This window comes from Amphiura filiformis, chromosome 20, assembly GCF_039555335.1.
Source record: "Amphiura filiformis chromosome 20, Afil_fr2py, whole genome shotgun sequence".
NCBI lineage: Eukaryota > Metazoa > Echinodermata > Ophiuroidea > Amphilepidida > Amphiuridae > Amphiura > Amphiura filiformis.
Window position 1 is genome coordinate 38,222,911 of NC_092647.1, and position 25,283 is coordinate 38,248,193.

At 36.0% G+C, this 25,283-nt stretch overlaps 1 protein-coding gene across 1 annotated transcript in view; it reads right to left on the reverse strand.

Annotated features, from left to right (window-relative positions):
- The window catches only part of LOC140142828 (src kinase-associated phosphoprotein 2-B-like), an 83,142-nt gene that overhangs the window by 50,153 nt on the left and 7,706 nt on the right, over nucleotides 1–25,283 (reverse strand). Inside the window, exon 2 of the mRNA XM_072164838.1 lies at nucleotides 24,917–25,066. Within this exon, the coding sequence (XP_072020939.1) occupies nucleotides 24,917–25,066 (150 nt within the window). The remainder of the gene's footprint in view (nucleotides 1–24,916; nucleotides 25,067–25,283) is intronic.

A 25,283-nucleotide genomic window follows, 5' to 3' on the forward strand; every position in this document is an offset into this window, starting at 1 on the left:
ATGGGGTTACCTGAATGAGAGACTCCACTTGAAATCTACATGTACATCCCTTGTGTGGGAGATTAAGGTCATGTCTTCCACATGTGCAATTAGGGGCTTCAGCTTTTGATCCTTACAGAATCTGTATCAAAGGTAAAATCAGCCCAGGGAAACCCATAAAAGGTTTAGATATCTGTCAAGAAATCAAAAGCATATTTTGATTTTCCTCTTTTAAGGAGCATGCTCAATCTTGATCAAGACTAAAGAGAACTAGAACGTATATTTCAACAGTTAAACAAACTTTACCATTATTTACAGAATACAGAAAGCCCAGTAGGAAAAAAAAAACACTGACCACATATCTAAGATCAACTTTAATTGCCAATTATTTACCCAACTATCATGTTGTAAGTATCCTGATTATTTTGTGATACCATCATTACCATGCAATTATCTCATACAACCTGTCCATTCCAATCAATTAGCAAAGACAACACCTGCCGTCTAATAGTCAACACTATACCAATTTAAAACTATTCAATTATGACACATTGCATTATAATTCATTGTCACCTCACCATTGCTCATCGAACACACACACCCTGCTATGACTTATCAATGACCTGTCAGTTTAATGTCAAGATATGTTCTTGGTTTAATTACCTATGTCAAGTGTCACCTATCATCTTGATATGACACATAAGATACACTGATTGGCACGTATGTAGAATCAGAGATCCATGGAAGAATAGTTGGGTGCAACCGGAGGTGCAACCTTCAAAGATGCAAGATATTCTTTTCAATTTCTATACTTGGTAGAAGAAGATACCTTTGCATAAAGTTCATGACTGAAACAAAGGCATGAATGTAGTGATGATGGTGACATTTAAGAGCATTTTAATAACATTCATCTATCAAGAGCATTTAAGAGCATTTAAGAGCATAAATAAAAGAGCATTTTAATAACATTCATCTACTAAGACTGCTAACACAATGAGAAATTGAACCGTGGCAGCAGTGTTATTACCAATCTCTGTATCATATTGACCTGTCCTTCAACTAACCCTACATCATCGCTTATCGTCAATCACTCTTGAAAAGTTGGGGTACACAGATTCATTTTAAAGTGGACTTCAGAGCTCTTCAGGGCACCAGTGCAAAATAGACAGGGTTGTGTCCCTTATAAGTCTGATTTTTTTGTGAAGCCCCAATTGAAGCCATTTCTTACATATTTTTATTAGACAATGCTCAAAATCACTGTGCTTCTGACTTTATGATTCAAGTTGCCAAAATGTGGGACATTTGATATTGTGTCCTGAATCCCCACCTCTTTGAAGGGTGTGAGGGGGGATATCCCCCTGTCTCCCAGGATTGACGTCCTAGTTCCTGACCATAACAATTCTTTTAAAAAAGAAGTAGAAAGTGAATTATCAAAAGTGTTTAACTAACTGAAGCTCATACAGGAAAAATACCTAAACCAAACCAAACAAACCAAATAATCTTCACAATCAAATAAACCAAAGAGCAAAAGCTGAACAGTCGACTTCAATAACCTGAAACAAGTTTACTCAAAATTAAACATTTATATGGAAAAAACTTCTTCCTTTATCTTCACATTTTGCTTATTTTTCTTTGGCAGCTGGAATTTGTCAATTAAGTAATTCTACGTCTTTCAAAGTTCTACATTTCCATAGCAACACAAAATGTACAATACATCACTTTAGATGCCAAGGAGTTCCCCTTCCTACAATTACTGATAATTACATAATGGACTTTGACGGATGCTGTCGAAGTCATCATCATGGTCACCTTTATATTGCTAAACCCAGGCAGTCGCTATAAATCAGGGTTGCAATAAATTTCATGCCCAACTCGCAGGTCAAATCTCCGAAAAAGTTTCCTAATTTGTTTCATAACCATTATTTTGTATGGGACAAGAAACTAATGAAAAACTCAGGGCCAACATCTGAAAGTTGCCCAATTCACCCTTACGGTAAATCCTGTAAGTCTTTGCGGGTAGACACAAGATGTCGTAATTTGAAGTCCAACCGATGTGTGCATCGTTTATCGTGAAATGTACTGTAACGATATGTGCATCAGCGTAATGACATCAGAGGTCTACCCGCTTATGGGATTTACCGAAAAAAGTGAATTATTTTCTTAAACCATCCATTTCTAAAGGACAGAAAAATAAGGAAATGATGAAAAGTCACAGGGTAACTCTAAAAAGTCGACAAATTGGGCTACCAAATCACAGGTTTGGTATAGGCAGCAAAAGCTCGCTCACCAAAAGAAACACATTGTGTTCTGGGCTCAACAAGAGAGGTACCACCTGAGCATGATGATCTAAGCTGCCTTTGCGTAACTTGAATTTGAAGCTTATCAATGATGTCAATTGCTGATCCAAGTTACATTGTCAAAGTCAAAGACTTTATGCTTTTTAATTCCTACGTGATATTAATGTGTTAGTTGAGGAACTGTTTTATTCATGTGTCACCTTTGCTGACTATGATTGGTGTATATTTTTACACTCCTATTGAAACCTTTTATCACCTTGACCATGATAGGATGCATCTATGGATTATGAAGTAATTAGTGTGTTAATTGGTGCCAAGATCAAATCAAAAATCAAAATACACCTGTATTTCCAGTGAGATTAAAGCACAATAATTTCAGAAAAGATTTGACCTTTTCGGTAAATCCCATAAGCCTTTGCGAGTACACCTGAGATGTCACGTCGACATGCAATGCACAGAAACAATGTTCCCTAACCGATGTGCGCATCGGTGTCAGATAATGTGACGTCAAATGACGACATCTCAGGTGTACTCGCAAAGGCTTATGGGATTTACCAAAAAGGTCAATTGAATCTGATGGATATGATTTTCTCACTTGGGCCACTTCAGTAATTCATTGCAAGGGGGTTCTAATTATTTACCTTTGATTACCAAAATTGATATTTTTCATGCAAAACAATGTATCCATAGAAATCTAAGATCCATCTGCAGATAAATGCTATAAAACTAAACATTCTGGTCATTTTCCAGAGAATATACAATATACCCAATGCTGCATTTGGAGAAAGTATGCTTTTCAATAAACATCAAAATTGATTGGTGCCAATAATTTTGATACAGCCTGTACATGCAACGTATTGATTAGAACATTAATTAATAAGTTACCGGAGTGAACCAGATTGGCTTTCTGTGAAGCATGACAAAATACATCCCTGAGAGAGATCTAGAAAGCTTAAAAATATATTCCTACTCTGGATTCTGACTCAGAACCAGTTCCTTAATTGCTATCCTATATAGCACACACTATTTACATACTGAACCAAATGTCTGATCCACTTGTTCAAGCCCAATTGCAGCCTGCCATGAATCTCCACCCATCAATTAACCCAATCCATTTCTATACTTAATACTCTGCATGCTAGCCATAGGCTCAACATAAGAAGTCCCAAGTTTTGATATATTTTCTCAAAATATCAAGAGCTATCTCAAGAACCACTGAACCCATACTAGGCTTGTTTGTACTCATGTTAATGCATTTTGCATGCTGATTCAAAATATGGTCATGAAAATTCACATTTCTGAAATTTTGAAAAAAAAAAAAAAATTTGAAACTTGTCGTCTGCAGTAGACACCCGCGTGAAGAGACTTAAGGTACCATGGTACTAAACTTAGAGCCCAACCTGGCAGGATCTTCACCTTGGGCATATTACATCTTGATAATAGTTGAGATGAAAGGATGTACTCCTAAAATCAATCCCAATGGGACCACTGTAAATACATACACTTTGTCACGGATGAATTCCTAAAGGGAAAACACCAAATTTCCCTGTGTGTTTTTCTTTGTGTTATTTGTCGCGCGATTCAAAGATTTTGTTGACTTTTCAAATTTTTTAACTTCCCTGTTGTTGGGTGGCTCCAGCTATTGTGCACTTTGAACCAATCAGAGTCTATTTCCTGTTACCAAGGATATGTCTGCCATTTTGTTTTGGCCTCCCTATGGAGTATATTCTGGTAGGAGGATGTATGATGACTGTTGTCAGGTTTATTTTTGGTGTTGTGAACACACCTTAATTGGACAAACGAGTGCTGCTTAACATGTACTTACAGCTCTCAAACACAAATTTTTGTTACAAAGACTCATCTAAAGAAGGCCAATGGTGTCTTTAGCAACCTTGCCAATGTTTCCTTATTGCAAATGATCTTTGAATCTTAAATATTTTGACTAGCCATACTATTTCTTATGATTTGGGTTACAAAAAATGAAATACTAATAAAAATTGACATTTTGACACTTTTCACGCTCACCTCAGCTACCGCGAAAATAAAAACACACATATGTTCTTTAAGGGCTGGGGTATGAACGTTTGGACAGTATTTATTTTGGGACATTAGAGCACATCAGACATATCGAATTGCATTCTGAATACGAAGAATGCCATTCTGATATCAAATAATTTTGATTTTTTGAAATTGCAATTTAATACACATTTTATGGCAAATCATTAAAATTGATATTTTGATATTTAACAGTACTTGAAGTAAACTTTATAAATCTGATGATTTATACTTCAAGTGTATGTAGGTGGGATGAAAAGCCGACGATCAATTGAAAATTTTGACCTTTCGTATTGAAGATATGGATTTTGTTCCCCAAAACACCAAAAAAATTAGGTCTTTTTGGGAAAAAAATCCATATCTTCAATATGAAAGGTCAAAATTTTCAATTGACCGTCGGCTTTTCTTCCCTGCTACATACACTTTAAGAATATATCATTAGATTTATATAATTTACTTCGAGGACTGTTATATATCAAAATTTGAAAAATATCAAATTTTTATAATTTGTCATAAAATTTGTATTATATTGTGATTTTCAAAAATGAAAATTATTTGATATCAGAAAGACATGCTTCAGTATTCAGAATGCAATTCGATAGGTCTGAGGTGCTCTCATGTCCCAAAAAAATACTGTCGAAACGCATAATAAACGCTAATTTTAGATCCCTTAATGCATAGATCTATCTATATTCTGGTAGGAGGATGTATGATGACTGTTGTCAGGTTTATTTTTGGTGTTGTGAACACACCTTAATTGGACAAACGAGTGCTGCTTAACATGTACTTACAGCTCTCAAACACAAATTTTGTTACAAAGACTCATCTAAAGAAGGCCAATGGTGTCTTTAGCAACCTTGCCAATGTTTCCTTATTGCAAATGATCTTTGAATCTTAAATATTTTGACTAGCCATACTATTTCTTATGATTTGGGTTACAAAAAATGAAATACTAATAAAAATTGACATTTTGACACTTTTCACGCTCACCTCAGCTACCGTGAAAATAAAAACACACATATGTTCTTTAAGGGCTGGGGTATGAACGTTTGGACAGTATTTATTTTGGGACATTAGAGCACATCAGACATATCGAATTGCATTCTGAATACGAAGAATGCCATTCTGATATCAAATAATTTTGATTTTTGAAATTCGCAATTTAATACACATTTTATGGCAAATCATTAAAATTGATATTTTTGATATTTAACAGTACTTGAAGTAAACTTTATAAATCTGATGATTTATACTTCAAGTGTATGTAGGTGGGATGAAAAACCCGACGATCAATTGAAAATTTTGACCTTTCAGTATTGAAGATATGGATTTTGTTCCCCAAAACACCAAAAAAAAAATTAGGTCTTTTTGGGAAAAAATCCATATCTTCAATATGAAAGGTCAAAATTTTCAATTGACCGTCGGCTTTTCTTCCTGCTACATACACTTTAAGAATATATCATTAGATTTATATAATTTACTTCGAGGACTGTTATATATCAAAAATTTGAAAAATATCAAATTTTTATAATTTGTCATAAAATTTGTATTATATTGTGATTTTCAAAAAATGAAAATTATTTGATATCAGAAAGACATGCTTCAGTATTCAGAATGCAATTCGATAGGTCTGAGGTGCTCTCATGTCCCACAAAAAAATACTGTCTAAACGCATAATAAACGCTAATTTTAGATCCCTTAATGCATAGATCTATGTACAAAATGTAAAATCATGACTTTAAGAACAATCACAGGAGTTCAAAAATGGAAAATCACAAAAAATTGAACAGCTATAAAAAGAACTTTTAAAGTTCATTATAATATTTTCCAAAATATGGGATTTTGTCCTTGAAACAAAAAGTTTTCAAATGTACTGAACATTTTCAGATGGTTTTGAAATACAGACTTAATATTTCTGCAGAGTGGTCACTCTTATTGTAAATAAAACTTAAGTTGACTAAATATGATTAATTTTCAACTCTTATTTGGAGTGAGCCTTGTTGTACTACTCAAATAAGGGATAACTTAAAAGTAAGTCAATCACTCAAAACACAACCCAGAAGTGAAATTGTCACTTTGTCCCCATTGAGAAAGAGATACATCACGACAATGCCATGTTCATCAAATTAACAGTCCCAGTAGATCCCGCTAAAAGATCTTCATAATGCCCATATGGATTCACGACACCAAATGTTCGCAGCAAGGCAATGACAAAGCACTATCAACACTGATAACAATAAAAAAATAGCCTGCTGCTAACCTGCTGCAACTTGTAATTCCTCACACATGGCAACTACATATGACAAACATAAACCAACAGGTATAAAGGAAACTACTGTCCTGAAATATCAAGGCCTATATTAAGAACCAGTCTTTTGTAATTGTAAGGACACTGATGAACAAAATTTCAACTGAAATGTTGCTGTAAATAGTTCATTAATGTAAATTCATTTTGACACTTTTGTTAATGCTAATCCGTGCTTTCCCGTATGTAGTTCAAATCAGCGCACACATGGTTAAATGAATCGGAGGATTACACGGCGATGTTTACTTTTATGGGTCAAGTGATTCTAACAAAGATCTCAATCTGATGGGCTGTCTGCACGATCTTTACAGATTTGAACCAATCTAGACTCATGGCCAGATGAAGTGATCTAAACCAGATCTGATCGGACCACATTCTGTTGGAGGTCTAAATCATGGTGGGGGTAATAGTGTAGGAAAATAATTAATGCCTTTTAATAACAACCCTAAAAAGATATTGCTTTTATTGAACAAATAAGCAACTTTAAGACTTGATTGGTTCACAAAAACTACTTTTCCTCCACGTTCTTCATCACATTAAGCATCCATGTACCTCTCACTATTAAACAATTTCAAATTCAAATGCAGACTAATCCATATTGGGAGGATTATGATATACGTGATTCAGTGATGTTTTTCTTCACACATGGCTACATATCCTGGGAGTGGACTCAGAAGGGCACCTAGCCTTCTGATTGCCCTCCTCACCTGGCTTGCATTTTCACTAACATTTATGACGCAGTAACTCAAACACACCTATATAGTTACGACAAGTTCAACTATTCAGTTTCACATAGGAGACTACACTAGTTTCCAGAGAAGTTCTAATCTCTCATACTATGTCTGATGTGCACACCTTGTTAATAAGCGATAGAGGCGGGAGCTTTGTATTCTCTCTGTGACTCTTCATCAGCGCCGAACGCAGCTTTGATGCGTAATCAGTCAATGTGATTACTGGTCTGTTGCCATGATTGTGGGACTTTTGAGTAAGCCAATCATGACCCCACCTCTTTGTTAATGTTTGTCTTAGTGCTAAAGAGATAAACAAAATCCATTCTTGAAAGCATTGTAGTACAAAATTATGCCTGAAAGTCATTTTTATAATTAAAAGTCATTTTTATAATTAAACCCCAATGGGTATGAACTACATTTTGTACTAAGATGAATACAATTTCTGACATGCATCCAAGTTCTTTTTCACTTTGAGATTTTACTTTCTTGATAAAATCACCAAAAAGAGGCTCTTTGCATGCAATGTCATATGTGAATGATGTATAATCATTGTATAAACAACTTCAAATACTGTACAATGGAAATCTTTAAATCCTGTTAAGCTGCAACGTTAATGTCACAGTTGTTAACATGATGTTAATGTTTAAAAACAAATGCTGATTTAAGCTTTTTCAATCACTTCTATTTAAAAACAACCTGTTGACAAACATCAACTAAAAGATCCAAAACCAAATGACTAACTCATAAAATATAAATTGCAATGACTCAACTTGAATTCAACTGAACTCAGATTCAACTCAACTCGCAATTGCATGACTCTTGAGTTGAATCTCAAGCACAACTCGACTCAAGATTTGAAATATCAATGACTCGACTTGAGACTCAATGGTTCACTCATTTGACTCAAGACACCAATGATTCAATGATTCAACTTGAGACTCATCATTGGTGACTCAATAACAACAAGGCTCAGTTACCATGGTTACACTATAACAACCATAGCAAGGTGGCTGCATGACAAATACACCTCCAGTGTTAAAGGCCTGTGGGTTTATACTGCTTTTATTTTAATCAGCTAATTAATCCAAGATCAATATAGACAATGTTCATCTGTTATTTTAACCTTGCATGTCAACATTACTAAGTGCTCATCCTCAGCTTCATGAACTCCCATTTCATGGATAGAGATTCTAGATGACTTTATATTGACCTGTACAAGCATATTAACATCTTTATAAATTAAAACTTACTTTTTGGCAAAAATGTAAGAAAACATGAGAATTCCATATTCAAATGGGAACAAGTCATGGCTACCCGTTACATGTAGTTCATCATCATCAATTCCTTGGATCCATTGGGCCAGTTGAAATCCACACACCTCCTATGGAAGACATGACCTTATAATTTCCCACACAGGGAGTGTAGATTTCAAATGGAATCACCCATTCAGGTAACCCCATTTAAAATTCCCACCCCTGTGTGGGAGATCAAGGTCATGTCTTTCACAGGGGGTATATGGATTTCAACTAGAACAGCCCGTTGATGCCAACCTGAGAGATCCATCCCAGCCTGATATTTTGCAATGATTCTAAAAACAGTCTCCTTTCCTACAAGGAGATAGACCTATGAGTATATCAATGTGCAATGATCACGGGTGTGGTCACTTTTGATTATTAAAAAGCCTGAAAGGTGAGCAGGAGTTCAGAATGTCTTCTAATTATAGCCAGATAAGAAGGGATCAAACTGGTCTTACTTCATACATGACTGTAAATACCAACATATGTTCCTATACCTGCAGTATGGGCTCACGTCTCTATGGCTTATGAAATGACAAGCTATGTAGAGGATATGTGAATTAGGTTAAGATAGTAAAGGTGCAACCTTAAGAGAGCACTAAATGGATTTATACTTACACCCTCTGACATTGATTTGGTTTCAAAATACTTCTAAAACCTCAACAACAGTACACCATTAATATGTGCAAAGCATAGACCTTCAGTACAAATATATTATTAGTCCAATGCAGTTTGCTATCAGCTTCTGCCATTCAATCATGAACATGGTTACCTCGACTCAATCTTTAGGATTAAACTTTCTCACAGTGCGTGGCATGAAAATATTAAAGAGTTCAGGAATTTCTTGAACCAATTTCCACCTCATGTCAAGAATATTAAAACTGAGATGAAAGAAGAAAGAAAGGCTTCAAACACTCAAAATGACCTTTTAAGGTAAAACATATGTTTAAGCTTTATGTTCACAACTTTACATACTAGATCAGTTCCAGCCAGGGTAAGATTTAGGTTTATGTTCATGTTAACCGTTAACTGAAAGGTTGTAAACATGCTTTAAGTTAACTCTCCGCATATTAACATTCTTAATGGGTAACTCTGCTAACCAAATTTCATATTGAATTTCAGTCGTAATAAACTTCATGTTACAACACCATATGTTGGCATGATCCATTACCTGACTACAAAATCACATCATACACAACAAGTCATCTCCATTGGGACACTGATAATCACAATACTTCAAACTGCTATCATCATTAGCGCATAAATCAATCTCAAAGTGTTTTTCTTTGTAAAATAGAGGTTCAAATTTGGGTTCTTTACCTGAGGAAGAAATACCCGCAGGAACAAAATGTAAGTGCACTTTTCTGGGTCTCCAAGATCACAGCAACAACAAGTCATCCCTCTTCTGGGCTACATCATGTAACCACAATACTTCAAACTGCTATCATCATTAGCACATAAATCAATCTCAAAGTGTTTTTCTTTAGAAAAGAGTGGGTCAAATTTGGGTTCGTTACCGGAGGAAGACACACCCGCAGGAACAAAATGTAGGTGCACTTTTCTGGGTCTCCAAGATCACAACAACAAGCAGTCATCCCTCTTCTGGGATACAGCAGGTAACCACAATACTTCAAGCTGCTATCATCATTAGTGCATAAATCAATCTCAAAGATTTTTTCTTTGTAAATTGATGGTTCAAATTTGGGTTCTTTACCGGAGGAAGAAACACCTGCAGGAACAAAATGTAAGTGCACTTTTCTGGGTCTCCAAGATCACAGCAAATACAAGAAGTCATCCCTCTTCTGGGATGCATCAGGTGACCACAATACTTCAAGCTCCTATCATCATTAGCACATAAATCAATCTCAAAGTGTTTTTCTTTAGAAAAGAGTAGGTCAAATTTGGGTTCGTTACCGGAGGAAGACACACCCGCAGGAACAAAATGTAGGTGCACTTTTCTGGGTTTCCAAGATCACAACAACAAGGAGTCATCCCTCTTCTGGGATACATCATGTAACCACAATACTTCAAGCTGCTATCATCATTAGCACATAAATCAATCTCAAAGTGCTTTTCTTTGGAAAAGAGTGGTTCAAATTTGGGTTCTTACCAGAGGAAGGAACACCTGAAGGAACACAATGTAGGTGCACTTTTCTTGGACTCCAATCACAGCAAACACACAAAACCCCCCTCTTCTGGGATACAGCAGGTAACCACAATACTTTAAGCTGCTATCATCATTAGTGCATAAATCAATCTCAAAGTGTTTTCTTTATAAGATTGTGGTTCAAATTTGGGTTATTACCAGAGGAAGAAACACCCGCAGGAACAAAATGTAGGTGCACTTTTCTTGGTCTCCAAGATCACAGCAACAAGACAAGAAGTCACACCCTTCTGGGACACATCAGGTGACCACAATACTTCAAGCTCCTATCATCATTAGCACATAAATCAATCTCAAAGTGTTTTTCTTTAGAAAAGAGTGGTTCAAATTTGGGTTCTTTACCACAGGAAGAAACGCCCGCAGGAACAAAATGTAGGTGCACTTTTCTAGGTTCCCAAGATCACAGCAACAAGAAGTCATCCCTCTTCTGGGATGCATCAGATAACCACAATACTTTAAGCTGCTATCATCATTAGCACATAAATCAATCTCAAAGTGTTTTTCTTTGGAAAATAGTGCTTCAAATTTGGGTTCTTACCGGAGGAAGAAACACCCGCAGGAACAAAATTTAGGTGCACTTTTCTGGACGAAGTCATCCCTCTTCTGGGATACAGCATGTAACCACAATACTTCAAGCTGCTATCATCATTAGCACATAAATCAATCTCAATGTGTTTTTCTTTGGAAGATTGTGGTTCAAATTTTGGCCCTGGAATTTGGGTTCTTTAGCGGAGGAAGAATCACCCGCTGGGACAAAATACAGGTGCACTTGTCTGGGTTTCCAAGATCACAGCAAACACACGGAATCATCCCTCTTCTGGGATACATCAGGTAATCACAATACGTCAAGCTGCTATCATCATTAGCACATAAATCAATCTCAATGTGTTTTTCTTTGGAAAATAGTGGTTCAAATTTGGGTTCGTTACCAGAGGAAGACACACCCGCAGGAACACAATGTAGGTGCAGTTTTCTGGGTCTCCAAGATCACAGCAAACACACAAAGCCCCCCTCTTCTGGGATACATCATGTAACCACAATACTTCAAACTGCTATCATCATTAGCACATAAATCAATCTCAAAGTGTTTTTCTTTAGAAGATTGTGGTTCAAATTTGGGTTATTACCAGAGGAAGAAACACCCGCAGGAATAAAATGTAGGTGTACTTTTCTGGGTCTTCAAGATCACAGCAACAAGGAGTCATCCCTCTTCTGGGATGCATCAGATAACCACAATACTTTAAGCTGCTATCATCATTAGTGCATAAATCAAGCTCAAAGTGTTTTTCTTTGGAAAAGAGTGGTTCAAATTTGGGTTATTACCAGAGGAAAGAACACCCGCAGGAACAAACTGTAGGTGCACTTTTCTGGGTCTCCAAGATCACAGCAAAGATACAAAGCCCCCTTCTTCTGGGATGCAGCAGGTAACCACAATACTTCAAGCTGCTATCATCATTAGCGCATAAATCAATCTCAAAGTGTTTTTCTTTGTAAATTGATGGTTCAAATGTTGGTTCTTGCTGGAGGGTAAACACACCATAGCAACAAAATGATTGTGTAGACGCACTTTTTAGGTTTTCAAGATCACAACACAGCAGACATTACTCATACCTATGCTGGGATACAGGTTACCACAGAACTTAAACCTGCTATCATCAGGTACAAATAAATCAATTTCTATGTGTTTTTCTTCGTAAAATGATGGTTCAAATGTTGGCTCTTGCCAGAGGAAGAAACGCCATAGCAAGAAAAATGATCATGTAAATGTAGCTGCACTTTTTAACTTGTCAATATCGCAAAAGACATAAGTAGGCAGTCACTTAGTCATCCCTCTACTGGGATACAGGTAAGCACAGAACTTCACCCTGCCATCACATCATGTACAAATAAATCAATTTAAAAGGTAATTTTTTTGGTAAAATGATGGTAAAATTTTTTGTTGTCTGAGAACAAACAACTGTAGGAACAAAATGATCATGTATGTAGGTACACTTTCTGGCAGTTGAATATCACTGTGCTAGAAGCTATCCCTCTTCTGGGATATCTAGGTAACCACAGAACTTCAACCAACTATCATCATGCACACATCAATCAATCTCAAACTGTTTTTCTTTGGAAAAAAGTTGGCTGACATATTGATCACTATCTACAAAACAAGGGATAAAGAAGTCAACACTTTACCTATAATGATATTTATTCAAATTAAGACGATAGCAAACATATGAAGTCATCTTTTTTTCCTTTTCTGGAACACAGGTTTCAATTTGCCACCATCATTTTCATATGAATCAATCTCAAAACGGGGATTTTCCTAATAAAATGTTGGTCAACAAGCTGATCACTATATGCAATAGACAGGAAAGAATGGATAAAACAGGCAGCACTTCACAGAAAATGATGTTTGGTAAAAAGATCACAGCAGACATAAAAAGTCAACCCTCTAAAGATTCTGATAACTACCAGATTTCAACCTGCTATCAACATCTTCACATTATTTCAATCTCAAAGAGTTTTTGTATTTAAAATGTTGGCTGACATGTTGGCAACTCAAACATGTTCTATATTTCCTTCAAATATCACATTAAACAAGTCTCCCTGGGATATTGTCATATTGATAACATACCGCAAACTTCAATTTGCTATTCAATCATCCTCACATAAATCAATCACAAAGTGTTTTACTTTACATTCTGACAGAAGCGCTGGTTTTTGTTAGAGGATGAAACAGCCTGAGGGAAAATGGTCATTTTATACTTGCACTTTGAAGTTACTTATTCAGAAGATCACATCACAGAAGTCATCCCTCCTTAAGGTATTGAAAACCACAAACTTCAACCAACTACCATCATGTTGACATGCAATGCATGAATCTCAATGTATTTACCTTTTCAAAACCATAATTGGCTTAAATGTCGGTCACTTATATGAAGTGACCATAGGGACAAAAACAGTCATTTAGTTGCACTTTTCAGCTCTTCATCCAGAAGCCGTCCACACACATAAGGTTTTTCCTGTGTGTAACAACCGTTGATGTGTACGTGTCCTGGGTATTTGACCATCGCGGTGATCACTGCTATGCTCTGTCTGTCGATATGTGCCTATGGTATCATATGTGAGGATTTATGGAGCCGTACTTGTCATGTAGATTCCTAGGGAGCCGTAATAGGTCTCTCATTTTCACACGGCCATGATAACAGATTCATGATGTCCCAGTGGTCTAAGTGATTCAAGTACTTCAGTTATTAATACTATTAAGATTTGCATAGTGCTATCTGGGTATAGCTTGCTGCATGCCCGCAGTATTTATAGTATTCAATATCATATAAGATTCATGGAGCCTTATATGACAGTCTTAATTTCTACCAAATGGGTAAAAGGGAAGCTGGATCATCATCCTATCATAGATTAAAGCCAGGTTTTTGGAAAAGAATTGGACATAAAATATCATGCTGGAATATTATTACTGAGCAACTTTAGAATAATGGCTCTACCCTTAAAGTTTATAATCCTAACCCTAATTCTAATCTAAACCACATAATATATTTCTGTCTGCCCCAAATTGCTAACCAAAATTCGCAATCTGCGTGATGTACCTAGCACTTGAGAAAGACCAGCTGTGGTACGTAAACTAGGTAACGCCCAGGGGAAAACCTGGCCAGAGAAACACATGACCCAGGAGTGTCTCTGCATGGGGTTAAAAGTGTTGTCTTACGATTGCTCATCAGAAACCTGTATTTGAACCCTAATCCTCCCTAAAATCTAACTCTATTATTATTGGGTAGCGGTCACTATCATAAACTCCCCACTATTGTTTGGAACATCAAAGAGGATACATCACTCTATCTCCTTCTGAAGGGGGACCTAACAACAGGGAATTAACATAAATTCATCTCTAATAACATAAATTAATCGCTACAGAAGACAGACTTACACAAAGTAGCTTTCAACTGTGATAAGTTAACCCTAAGGCTGGTAAAATTTGGATTGATTCCTTCCCTAAACTTCAATTCCCTTTCTGTGACCAGCTGGCTAGTGGCTTAGTGTTCACACTTTTTGGACAACTTGCCCATTGGCCCAATGAATGATTTTCTACGGCTCGCATCCATGGGCCATGTGATATATGCCAAGAGCATAGGAATCTGTAGCCGAATTCAAAATTTACATTTTAGTACATTTTTAGAAGGACTTTCCATTAAACCACTTCATGAATCCATTAAATACATGTATGTAATTCCCTTAACTTAGTCATTCCCTTTACTTTCTATCAGTTTAACGGACCTAATATCATCCTTAAATGCACAAGGGGTATTTCCTTTGCTAATTTTCCTCTTCACAATGAGGAAGACATTTAAATGAGAAATCAGGGACAAAATTGATAAGAATTCATTTTGAGCCAAACATCTAGATGAAAACTTGTTAAGCGCAAACATTGGGCGATCATTGTGGATTTTGTGTAAATGTTTCATTTATTTTAAGGGAACCCTCTGACTTATTGCAACTATGTTAAGTTTTCATTATGAATACATCCACATACCCTTTCTTCTTACTAAAGGGAATCTTCAATTTAAGGAAAGGTTTCTTATGAATATACGTAAGAAATGCCTCCTTTTTAAAAACAAAATATTGTTAACTTCTTTAGTATCAACTTTGTTATGTATTTATACACACAAATTGATTGTGCTGTATGTTGAATATGATTATGAAATCCTAGTTAGGGAAACTTTTTTTAAAAAGTTGCATCACGATATTGCACAAAAATTTCTGTTGCAATAGGTCAATTTTCAGCTGTGAATTGCACTCTATAATATATGACACATTATGTGAGCTGTCCCCACCATGGGTCCCCACCCAAATAAGGACAGACTGGGTCAGTCTGCCTTAATCAAAGTACTATTTTCACCTAAATTATATCTAATCTAACTATTAGGTGTGTCCTTATGAAGTGACCACAATACAAAGTGACCGACTGACTATCCAGACCACAGAACAAGAAACTGTGGTCAGGAAGTTAATCAACAATAATCTTACACATTGAATCCCAGTCTCTGTCTAGTTAACTTGGCAATGGAACTAATTCCCCCATTGGCGAAATAGATTACTACAAATGTATAGGCTCAAAGATGATCAGGATGCAAAAACTTGAGCTTAACCAGCTACCGTATAGTTTTGCGTTGAAAATAAGTCGGAAGTTGATCACCGTCCACTCATTGTAATCAGGGCAAGTTTTGTCAACAGTTGTTGATCAGCTCAGTATTGTCCAGTACAGTCATTAGCAATGAGAGCTGAAACCAACAGTTTAGACATCTTGATGAAAACTTAGACTGACTTGCTGTCAATCACTACAGATATAAATTAGCATTAAAACAATACTGCCTGAAGTGGTTGATAAATGCTATTGTAGAGTGATAATGATCGGATATTTGAGTGTGTATTGTCATGATGTTGAAAAGTTTCAGTACGGCCAATTTGACAAGCAGATATCAACCAAACCAAGTATGCGTAGCATTAACAGCGACTTGAATGAAATGAAATCTGACATTTAGAGTCTGTTTAAATGAAGTAGCTCTTTACGTTAATCTGGTTAATTTTGCTGATGTGTATGAAGACAAGATATCAACCATAATAATGTACCAGAACCATGATTTGAGATTGATTCATTATAGGGCTTACATGCAGGTTTGGTTTGAACCAAGAATGATTGGCAATTGAAGCAGCAAGATCAGTCAATCAAATCGGTATGCACAAAAGAGTTAACGTTAGACCGGGTCTAAAGTTAGACCTGGTCTAAGTGGAATTTAGTCTTAGGAGAAAGGATATTTTCCTTTACATTTGCTTGAGATATTTTGTATTATTTTTGAACTTTGCATTAAAATCTTTAGAATTTGCTAGTTACTATTGGAAGAAAATAATAGTAAAGGACCATTCTTGATGGAACTAAATTCCACTTAGACCAGGTCTAACTTTTGTGCATATGGACCATAGAGTCTTCAAATTTGACCTGCATCAAGAGCACTCTATCAAAATGACACATTCCAATACTAAACTGGAGCAATTCATTTCTGATGCCAACACAACCAGAACCATGCTGAACCATACTTTTCAATCATCTGAACATATCCTGAACTACATCAAAGATTTGTGAAATCATCTAATAAACATCTGAAATCATTGCAAATGCATGAAATTTTTGTCCTTATTACACTTTGAAACTTTGCAAGATACATATTCAGTTAATAATTTCAGCAATAAGAGTAAAGCAGTATACACATGCACAGGCATGACCATTTGTGAAGTTTGTCCAGAAAGACATTTGATAACAATTTAGATGGCAGGAATGTAACATATTGTAAAAAACCTCTTTCAAACCATCACTTATTGCACTCATTTGTCAAAAATTAATCAAACACTCCGCGATCAAAAATAACTTATTCCCCACGGTGCACTTTCATCATCACATCTGGGATTCACGCCAGCATAGGATCTAAGCACTCAATGAAGCGTGAAGTAACTAAACATCTGCACGATTACCGCTTGATTCCTTGATTCATTCTGTTTCCTGATAGATCATGCTCTATCTGTCAATGATTTCTAATACGATTGCCTTTTAATCATACAGCCAAATACAGAACAAATAACATGCGTCTGTGTCATTATGTGGGCAGTGTTGCCAAACCAACTCTTTGGGAGCCCAATTAGGTGACTTTTGATGATTTTAATGCTTTCCGGTACCATAGCAACCAGTGCCAGAGAGCAAAATGTGGCAACTTTTTGTAATATGCCATGGAAATTTTAGGTAGTTTCCGATCCAACAGAAACCACCATTTAAGATAAATAGTGGGTGACTTTTCGGGGATTTGTCCTGCGATACGGACTGACAATATTTGGCAATCCTCTCTCTATGTGGGCAGCATTGCCTTGTGAATCATCTGGCACATTGGGGAGCTTCTAATGGATGTAACTAGTTAAAATTGGAAATATACAAATGCACTGTCATCCATTTAATGTACAATGGTATGTAGAAGTATGTGAGATGGAGGTGGAAATGGTTCCGCATCAGATCAAAAACAATTTCTTTCTGAATGCAAGCATAGCAATGAGGGAGTTGAGGGGTTTGTAGCCTGTGAATATTCACCTAAGAGTCTAGAAGACTGATGAATGATGTAAATTTGTTTTAAAAAACGAAAGAAAGAAAGAAAGATTGAAAAAAGAAAGATTGAAAAAAGAAAGGTTGAAAGAAAGAAAGGTTGAAAGAAAGGTTGAAAGAAAGGTTGAAAGAAAGGTTGAAAGAAAGGTTGAAAGAAAGGTTGAAAGAAAGGTTGAAAGAAAGGTTGAAAGAAAGGTTGAAAGAAAGGTTGAAAGAAAGAAAGAAAGAAAGAAAGAAAGAAAGAAAGAAAGAAAGAAAGAAAGAAAGAAAGAAAGAAAGAAAGAAAGAAAGAAAGAAAGAAAGAAAGAAAGAAAGAAAGAAAGAAAGAAAAGGAAAGGGTCTAAGGAAAGAGAGCAAGCAAAAAACAAATCATATCTTTAAAAAGGCAAGCAAGAAAGTGGATAATAAAGAAACCAAGAAAAAGCAAAGAACAAATGAACACATTAATCAAAGAATGAAAGAAAGAAAGGAAGCAAGCAAGCAAGGAAGGAAAGGAACAGAAGAAAGGAAAAAAGAAGGAAGTACATTGCTAAATTTGGTCAGAACAGTCCACAAACAGGCTGTAAGATTTGGTTAAACTGTAAAATTTAAATAACACATGGTACAAATCCTCCAAATGATGCTTGTGTCAATAAGTGACTTCAACCAAGTTTGAGGTCATCTGATTCAAGTGCACTTTTAGATATGTAACATTTTTTCCAGCTCAACTAGCGTGAACAGAGGAAAACAGATCATTTCTCAAGCTAAACTTTAAATTTCCTGTTGTATATTTTTAAATTGTCACTTTCCTCATGTTCATTCCAGAAACCTACATTGAATGGATTGATATGTTCACCTCCATATAATATGTAATTGGTTATGGTCTGTAACATATGACTTTCAATTACTTCTTGGGCCTTATTTGCCTTAACCTCCGTTTTTTCCAGAATGATATGCAGAAAAATTATCAATGCTTATATAAGCTTTTTAGCCTGGCTTGAGCATTCTGCTTGAGCTTGGTCCCATCAGGACCCAAGCGTGTGTCTCGGGCGTGTGTCCAGTCGTACCAACTGGTTAAACAAAAAACACAACAAATTACCAACTATCAGGGGTATACAGGGATTGTCTTTTGGAATTTGCAGGAGAGCATTAAATATCTCTTCTAGAGCCTTCAAGGAGTGCAGTTTAGAGCATTTACAACAGAATGTAAGGAGATAATGGGCAACTAAGGAGGGCTAAAACTCACACTCCTATATAGAGAGCGAATGCTCTTGCTCTCCTGAAAAGGCAGTCCCTGGGTATAGGCAAGGTGTTGTTGTTGGATTTTGTGGGGGTGGGGTTACTTTTTTTATTTTTAATAGTGTCTGTTTAATAGTGTCTGTTTTTAACACGAAAGCGCCAAAAAGTTGATTTGACAAAAGTTTATTTTTTACATTTGAACTTTTTTAACCAATGGTGTATACTTTTTGGGTGCAACACACAATAGATAGCTTGTTTGCCCCCCACCCAAAAAAAAAACCCCTTATTTTGTAGAATTCTCCTTTTTTTCTAATTGACATTTTATGCAGACACAAATCTCACACCATCTCTGACTATGACACTCTTGCTTCCACCTGTCTTATTCATAATTAAATGAAATTGATGGGATTGATAGCACACACATGGGCTTCCTAGTATTAATACTTATTTCATAATTTCATGTAATTTCACTAATTGGCATACCTACGTTGCAATTAAACAGTCTCACCCACAATCATTTATCATATCTACAATTTTACCTCAATTTTATCAGATTTTTACCTTTTTTTTTCAGAAATACTATAATATTTGGAAAACATGGGTGGCTTGTTTGGTTATATTCCCATAGGAAGTCAAAATCAAATATGTTATTGATAGCACTGAAGGTTTGCTGCAATGTTTTAGACAACTTAAAATTATTTCAACTTCCTCGTCAAGTGTTTAGATTCCATTGAAATGTCATTACTACTAAGCTCCTATGATCTTGTGATTAGCATGTCAGGTTGTGGATTAAGCTATACAGATTATCACTCAGAGGGCTAAGTTCTTTAACCTCCAATATGTGTGTATTGTATTGTATATGACCTCGGAAATTGTGTGTAAAATCTCAAATATTACTACAGAAGTTCAAATTGTAAGATTACATTGGCAACGTGCACTGGGCTATTCCACTTGATATCCATACACCCCCTGATGTGACGTAAATCTTCTGCATAGGGAGTGTGAATTTCAAATGGAGTTACCTAAACGGGTGACTCCATTAGAAATCTACAACCCCTGTGTGGGAGATTAAGGTCATGTCTTCCTTAGGGGGTGTATGGATTTCATTTGGAATAGCCCATTAGTGAACTATGCCATGATCGAGGCCCAGGGGTGAAACTATTTGGGATCATCATCATAGTTGCCACCTTCCATCTATTTGTGACAAGATTTACGTATTTAGGATTTATCTCATGCGCATTGCTCAACCTCACATGTTACACAATCAAGAACAATCTTGAGATTATTTTGAGTGAGAACGCAATAGTTATCACTATGGTACCCACCTTTAATAATTTGGTGAATCTATGAAAAATAACTTTTACAACTTCTTTGCTCTGTAATCCATGTTGTAACATTTATACATGTACCGCCCTCTCAGCCCCTCTGGTATAACAATGGCCCTTTTTTAGTATGGGCCATTTTTACAACAACAACAAAAAAACCCAGAAAAAACCAGCAACTAAAAAACACCAAACTATCCACAATTTTTCATATAACCAGAACCCAAATTTCAAAACAATTTGTCAACTTTCAGATTCCCAAAGACATATCCCTACCAAAACCAAACTTAAGAGCAATCCAGATAAAAGCAATCCTTTGACAGACATACTCTAAGTCTTAACCCCCTGGACACCACTGGTCATCTAACAGCATTTCTGATTGGTTGATAACTTGAAATACTCATTTCATTTGCCAATTATGACTAGGCTTTAAACTATTTATGGTCAAACTTGCATTTGCAGATGATCTTACTAATACCCTCCTTGATTGGTTCAAAATTTGACACAATGTTCATTTTGGCCAATCGGCGGGTAGTTCTCATGGGGTTAATACAAAACCTATTTGACTTGAATGTTTTACCTCTTGTAATTAGCAATCATGAAAACAGGAACTATAATTGACTGAGTACAATTTATGATATGAGTTCATTTTAATGCAAAGGTTCCTGCACAGCCAATTGAAGATATTCTCAATTAAATGCTTGAATGAAGCAGCGTGCATCAGACAAATCTCAAAACATGCTTTATAATTAAATACTTCTTCTTTTGAATGTTCACTAATAAGCCCTAATTACATGAACAAGTGCCCTCTGGCAAGTTCCTTTTGATCCTGAGTTTTTGTCTTCATTCATGTTGGGAGCATTCTCTAGGTCAGCCTGATGACGTCAAAGTTTTAAGTGTCTTGTGTCATTGTGTGATAGTCTTTCATTTTGCTTTTTTATTTCTTTCCCATCGTCTTATAAAAGGGGATGATCAATACTAGCCTTATGGCCTTTCGATCATTCCCTCTATAATCATTAATCGTTCTTTATAACATAATTAGTAAGTATTTTGTCTGTGTGTTTATTATGAAAATAAAGTTGAAGTTAAAGGACAAGCACCGAAAAAACAGTGTGCCCATGTGTGGTTACTTTTGCAGATCTGGTTGCCATAAAATATTATCTGCAAAGGGGGCAAAAATGACTAAAAGAATCCTTGATTGAGTCAAGTATTTTTAGCCAGATTAAACAACAGAGGCCTTTAAAAACAGCCTCACAGACATGAGTCAAAATTACTTTCTATCAAAAAGTGACAAATTCTTTGAATTCCTCTGCACATTATCAAAAAATTTGATTTTTAACAGCGAAAACTGATCATCCCTCTTTGGGTATAATGCTCTTGGCAGTGGCACACACTAGAATCCCATATTTTATTTTCCACCCACAGACCATGACAAGGGTATAAAGTACACGCTTGGCAAATGACCATACGACAATTAATAACACGGCTACTGCCCAAGTAGGGCAACTTTCTCATGCTAAGACAAGTGACTCATATGTGTTATTGGACATCCCCAATACCCTCCAAGGAAATGGACTATATCGCATAAATGTATCAAATAGTGGATGTACTTTTGACGTCTTTGAAGGAAATAAAAGAAGGTTACAGGTAATAAATATCCAATTAACTTATAAATGAAGGATTGCATTGGCAAAAGAAAATTAAAGTGAGTACTGATTGCTTATAAATATGACACTAATGGCGTAATCAAAAGGCCAATGCTATGGGTAGCAAACGTATCAAGAGTAGGACTACACAAAAAAAAACCCACAATGATTTATATAGCTAAGAAGCGCACACTAGACAAACCACAATAAACCATCGCAACCAGGATCATCATCTCCCCGGGTTCTTGTACTGGCAAACATGATAATAAGCAGTTAATTCCATCCATACCCAGAGGAATTTCCATTTGGTGAAGCTAGAACGCACATCGTCAAACACCAATGCACCAGAGCTAACACCTTACTGAATGAGCTAACTTGAGATGACAATGACTAGCTTCCACAGGTATTTTAAACCCATAGTTTGTAAGTAGCCAAAGATTGGCCGGCAGAAGGTGTTAATCAGTGGATAGTTCTTTCGACCCTATACTCTGAAGCAAAAGATACCATGGTTCAAAACATACTGTGGCCATGCACATACACATGATTGTACAGCAGTCATTTTGAAATATGAATGGTCTTTATTGGCAACTCAGTGGCAGCTTGAATCCCAGGTCCATAGAGCCATTGGATCTGTGAATGGACTGTTTTTATATCCTGGCCAAAGCTACACCCACGTAAATGTGATTCTATACATTAAATATACATACTCCATGCAAGTACTGTGACCTATTAGCTCAAAATATATATTGTAACCATGCGGGAGCATTCTATATTTGACAGTACTGTAGTCTTATCGAAGCATCCAAGGATTGTGTCATTACAGACAAGGACATCAGCTGTCCGATCAACTACCCTGGAAATGCCATAACATCATTTCCTACTTTGACAAATGTTAAAATTCAACACATGACAACATTAGGCAGGTTTGCCAAAACTTTACGGCCAAATTGCGGTTCAAATATTCAAAAAGTTGCTCAATTTTCCTCACGGGACACTATTGGAAGTCACAGGAGCCAATATTGAAAAGTCACTAAATTTTGTCGTAACCAGTAATTGGTTTCTAAATGGGACAAATGGCAAAAAATCACACAGAAAATCTTTAAAAGTCATCCAAATGAGCTACCAAATGGTAGGTTTGGCAACACTGCAGCTAGGGTGCTAAATGCAGATTTCATAATTCGCATGAGTTGGGTGATAATGTTGACATAGATTAGATCATTGAATACTTCAGCTGTCTAATTCAAAGAAACATGAGTAAAGTGCATCGCAATGTGTAAATCCAACACATTTTTGCTTCCCAAACTACATACAAAACACATAGACAGCCACTCAAAATGAATCTCCAAGTGTTTCTGGAACCCAGTGCTATAATGAGATACCATTATCTCTGGATTCAGATCTTGGGTGGCGGGATTCAGTTTGGGTGGGGTTGCAGTCTGGGATTCATAAACTGACCACATCATAACAAAAACAAAGAGACCTCAAACTACACCCATGGTCTAGTTCCGATCAGAATATTTTTCAAACATTTTGGAAACTTTTTGTACATTTTGCTGCAAATAATGAAAAAAAAGCCAATATTTACAAGATTTGTGAGGAAATTTTGAAACAAACCTCTTTACCTAACTTAACCATTATTTTGCCATAATTATATTGTTAAACCTAAGAGCAAGAATATCATGATCTAATTCTGCATCACCACATTCAAACTGCATCATCACACTCATACACACTACCGTAAAATTCCGTCTACATGCATATATATATGCCTCTAAACGAGGTTTTTTTGACACAAGAGACAAGAGGCAGACACTCTCAACAAAAACGTTATTTGGAGTTTGAACAACTATATTACTGATAAAGGCGGCTGTACAAATATGTATATTTGTAAGACCAATCTATTGCAATGTTTTTGAGAAGGGTATTGGCCTTTCATATCTTTCGTTAAAAAAAACCTTGTTTAGAGGCATATATGCTTCTAGACGGAATTCTACGGTATTTAGATTGCTGCGGATCGAGGACTTTGAATTCATTCCAATGCAACAACCTTGACTTTATAAACATGCTTTTCTTGTCCTCTTCTTGCACTTCTGTCTTTTCCCATTGCATGCTGTGGAAAAATGGCTTCCTGAATCTGTGACATCAAAATCAAGATTTGACACAGTTGTATCATATGCATTACAGTGATTACACTGTGCTATGATTGCATAACAAGTTGCAACATTTTTATCAAATGTATCACAACTGTGACATATGACTTGAAAGAACAGCACTGCAATGCAGAACACAGCTACACTGATCTCTGCTTGATGTCACAGATTACCATCTAGATGACATCAAACCTTAAGTTTTTAAAGTTTACAGTACAGGTTTATAGAACAGCATCAAAAAATCACTTCTGTTGAAGCTACGACCTTCGTATCTTTTGTTTGTATTAGTAAGAGACATAGCACATGTTTGAACACTGCAAACTTTGTAATGGTTTGATGCCAACTTCAGTTCAAGATAAAACAAGCATTAAAATCCATACACCCCTATGAAAGACATGACCTTAATCTCCCACACAGGGAGTGTAGATGGAGTCACCCATTCAAGTAACCCCATTTGATATTCACACTGTGGAAGATTACAGAACTGTCTTCTATAGGGGGGTGTATGGATTTCACCTGGAATAGCCCATTATTTACCTTCCCCAATTCACTGACATCATAAAAGATATCACTTAAGGAAACTAAATACATTTACATGCAATATGCATACCATCTATTTCTTCGTCCTCCTCTGGGATCCTTTCAGGAGGTAGTTTATCCTGCAGTGCATTGAGTTCATTGAGTAACTCCTCCTTCCTGGTGTTAGTGTCCTTCTTCAGTTTCTCCTTCTTCAATGTGTTTGACAAAAAGTCGTCCACATCTATATGAAGAAATATCAACGAAAATGGCAACAAAAAGAAAACAAAAGATAGAAAAAGAATAAAACAAAAAGAAAAGTTAGAATCATTTGATATCAATCAGATTTACTTTATTGATCTTATTTATTATGGTCTTTTAAGTGATGATTTATTGTAGCAATGAAAAATCATATTTGACATAATTTGAATAAAAGTGAAACATGAAAAAACTTTATTACA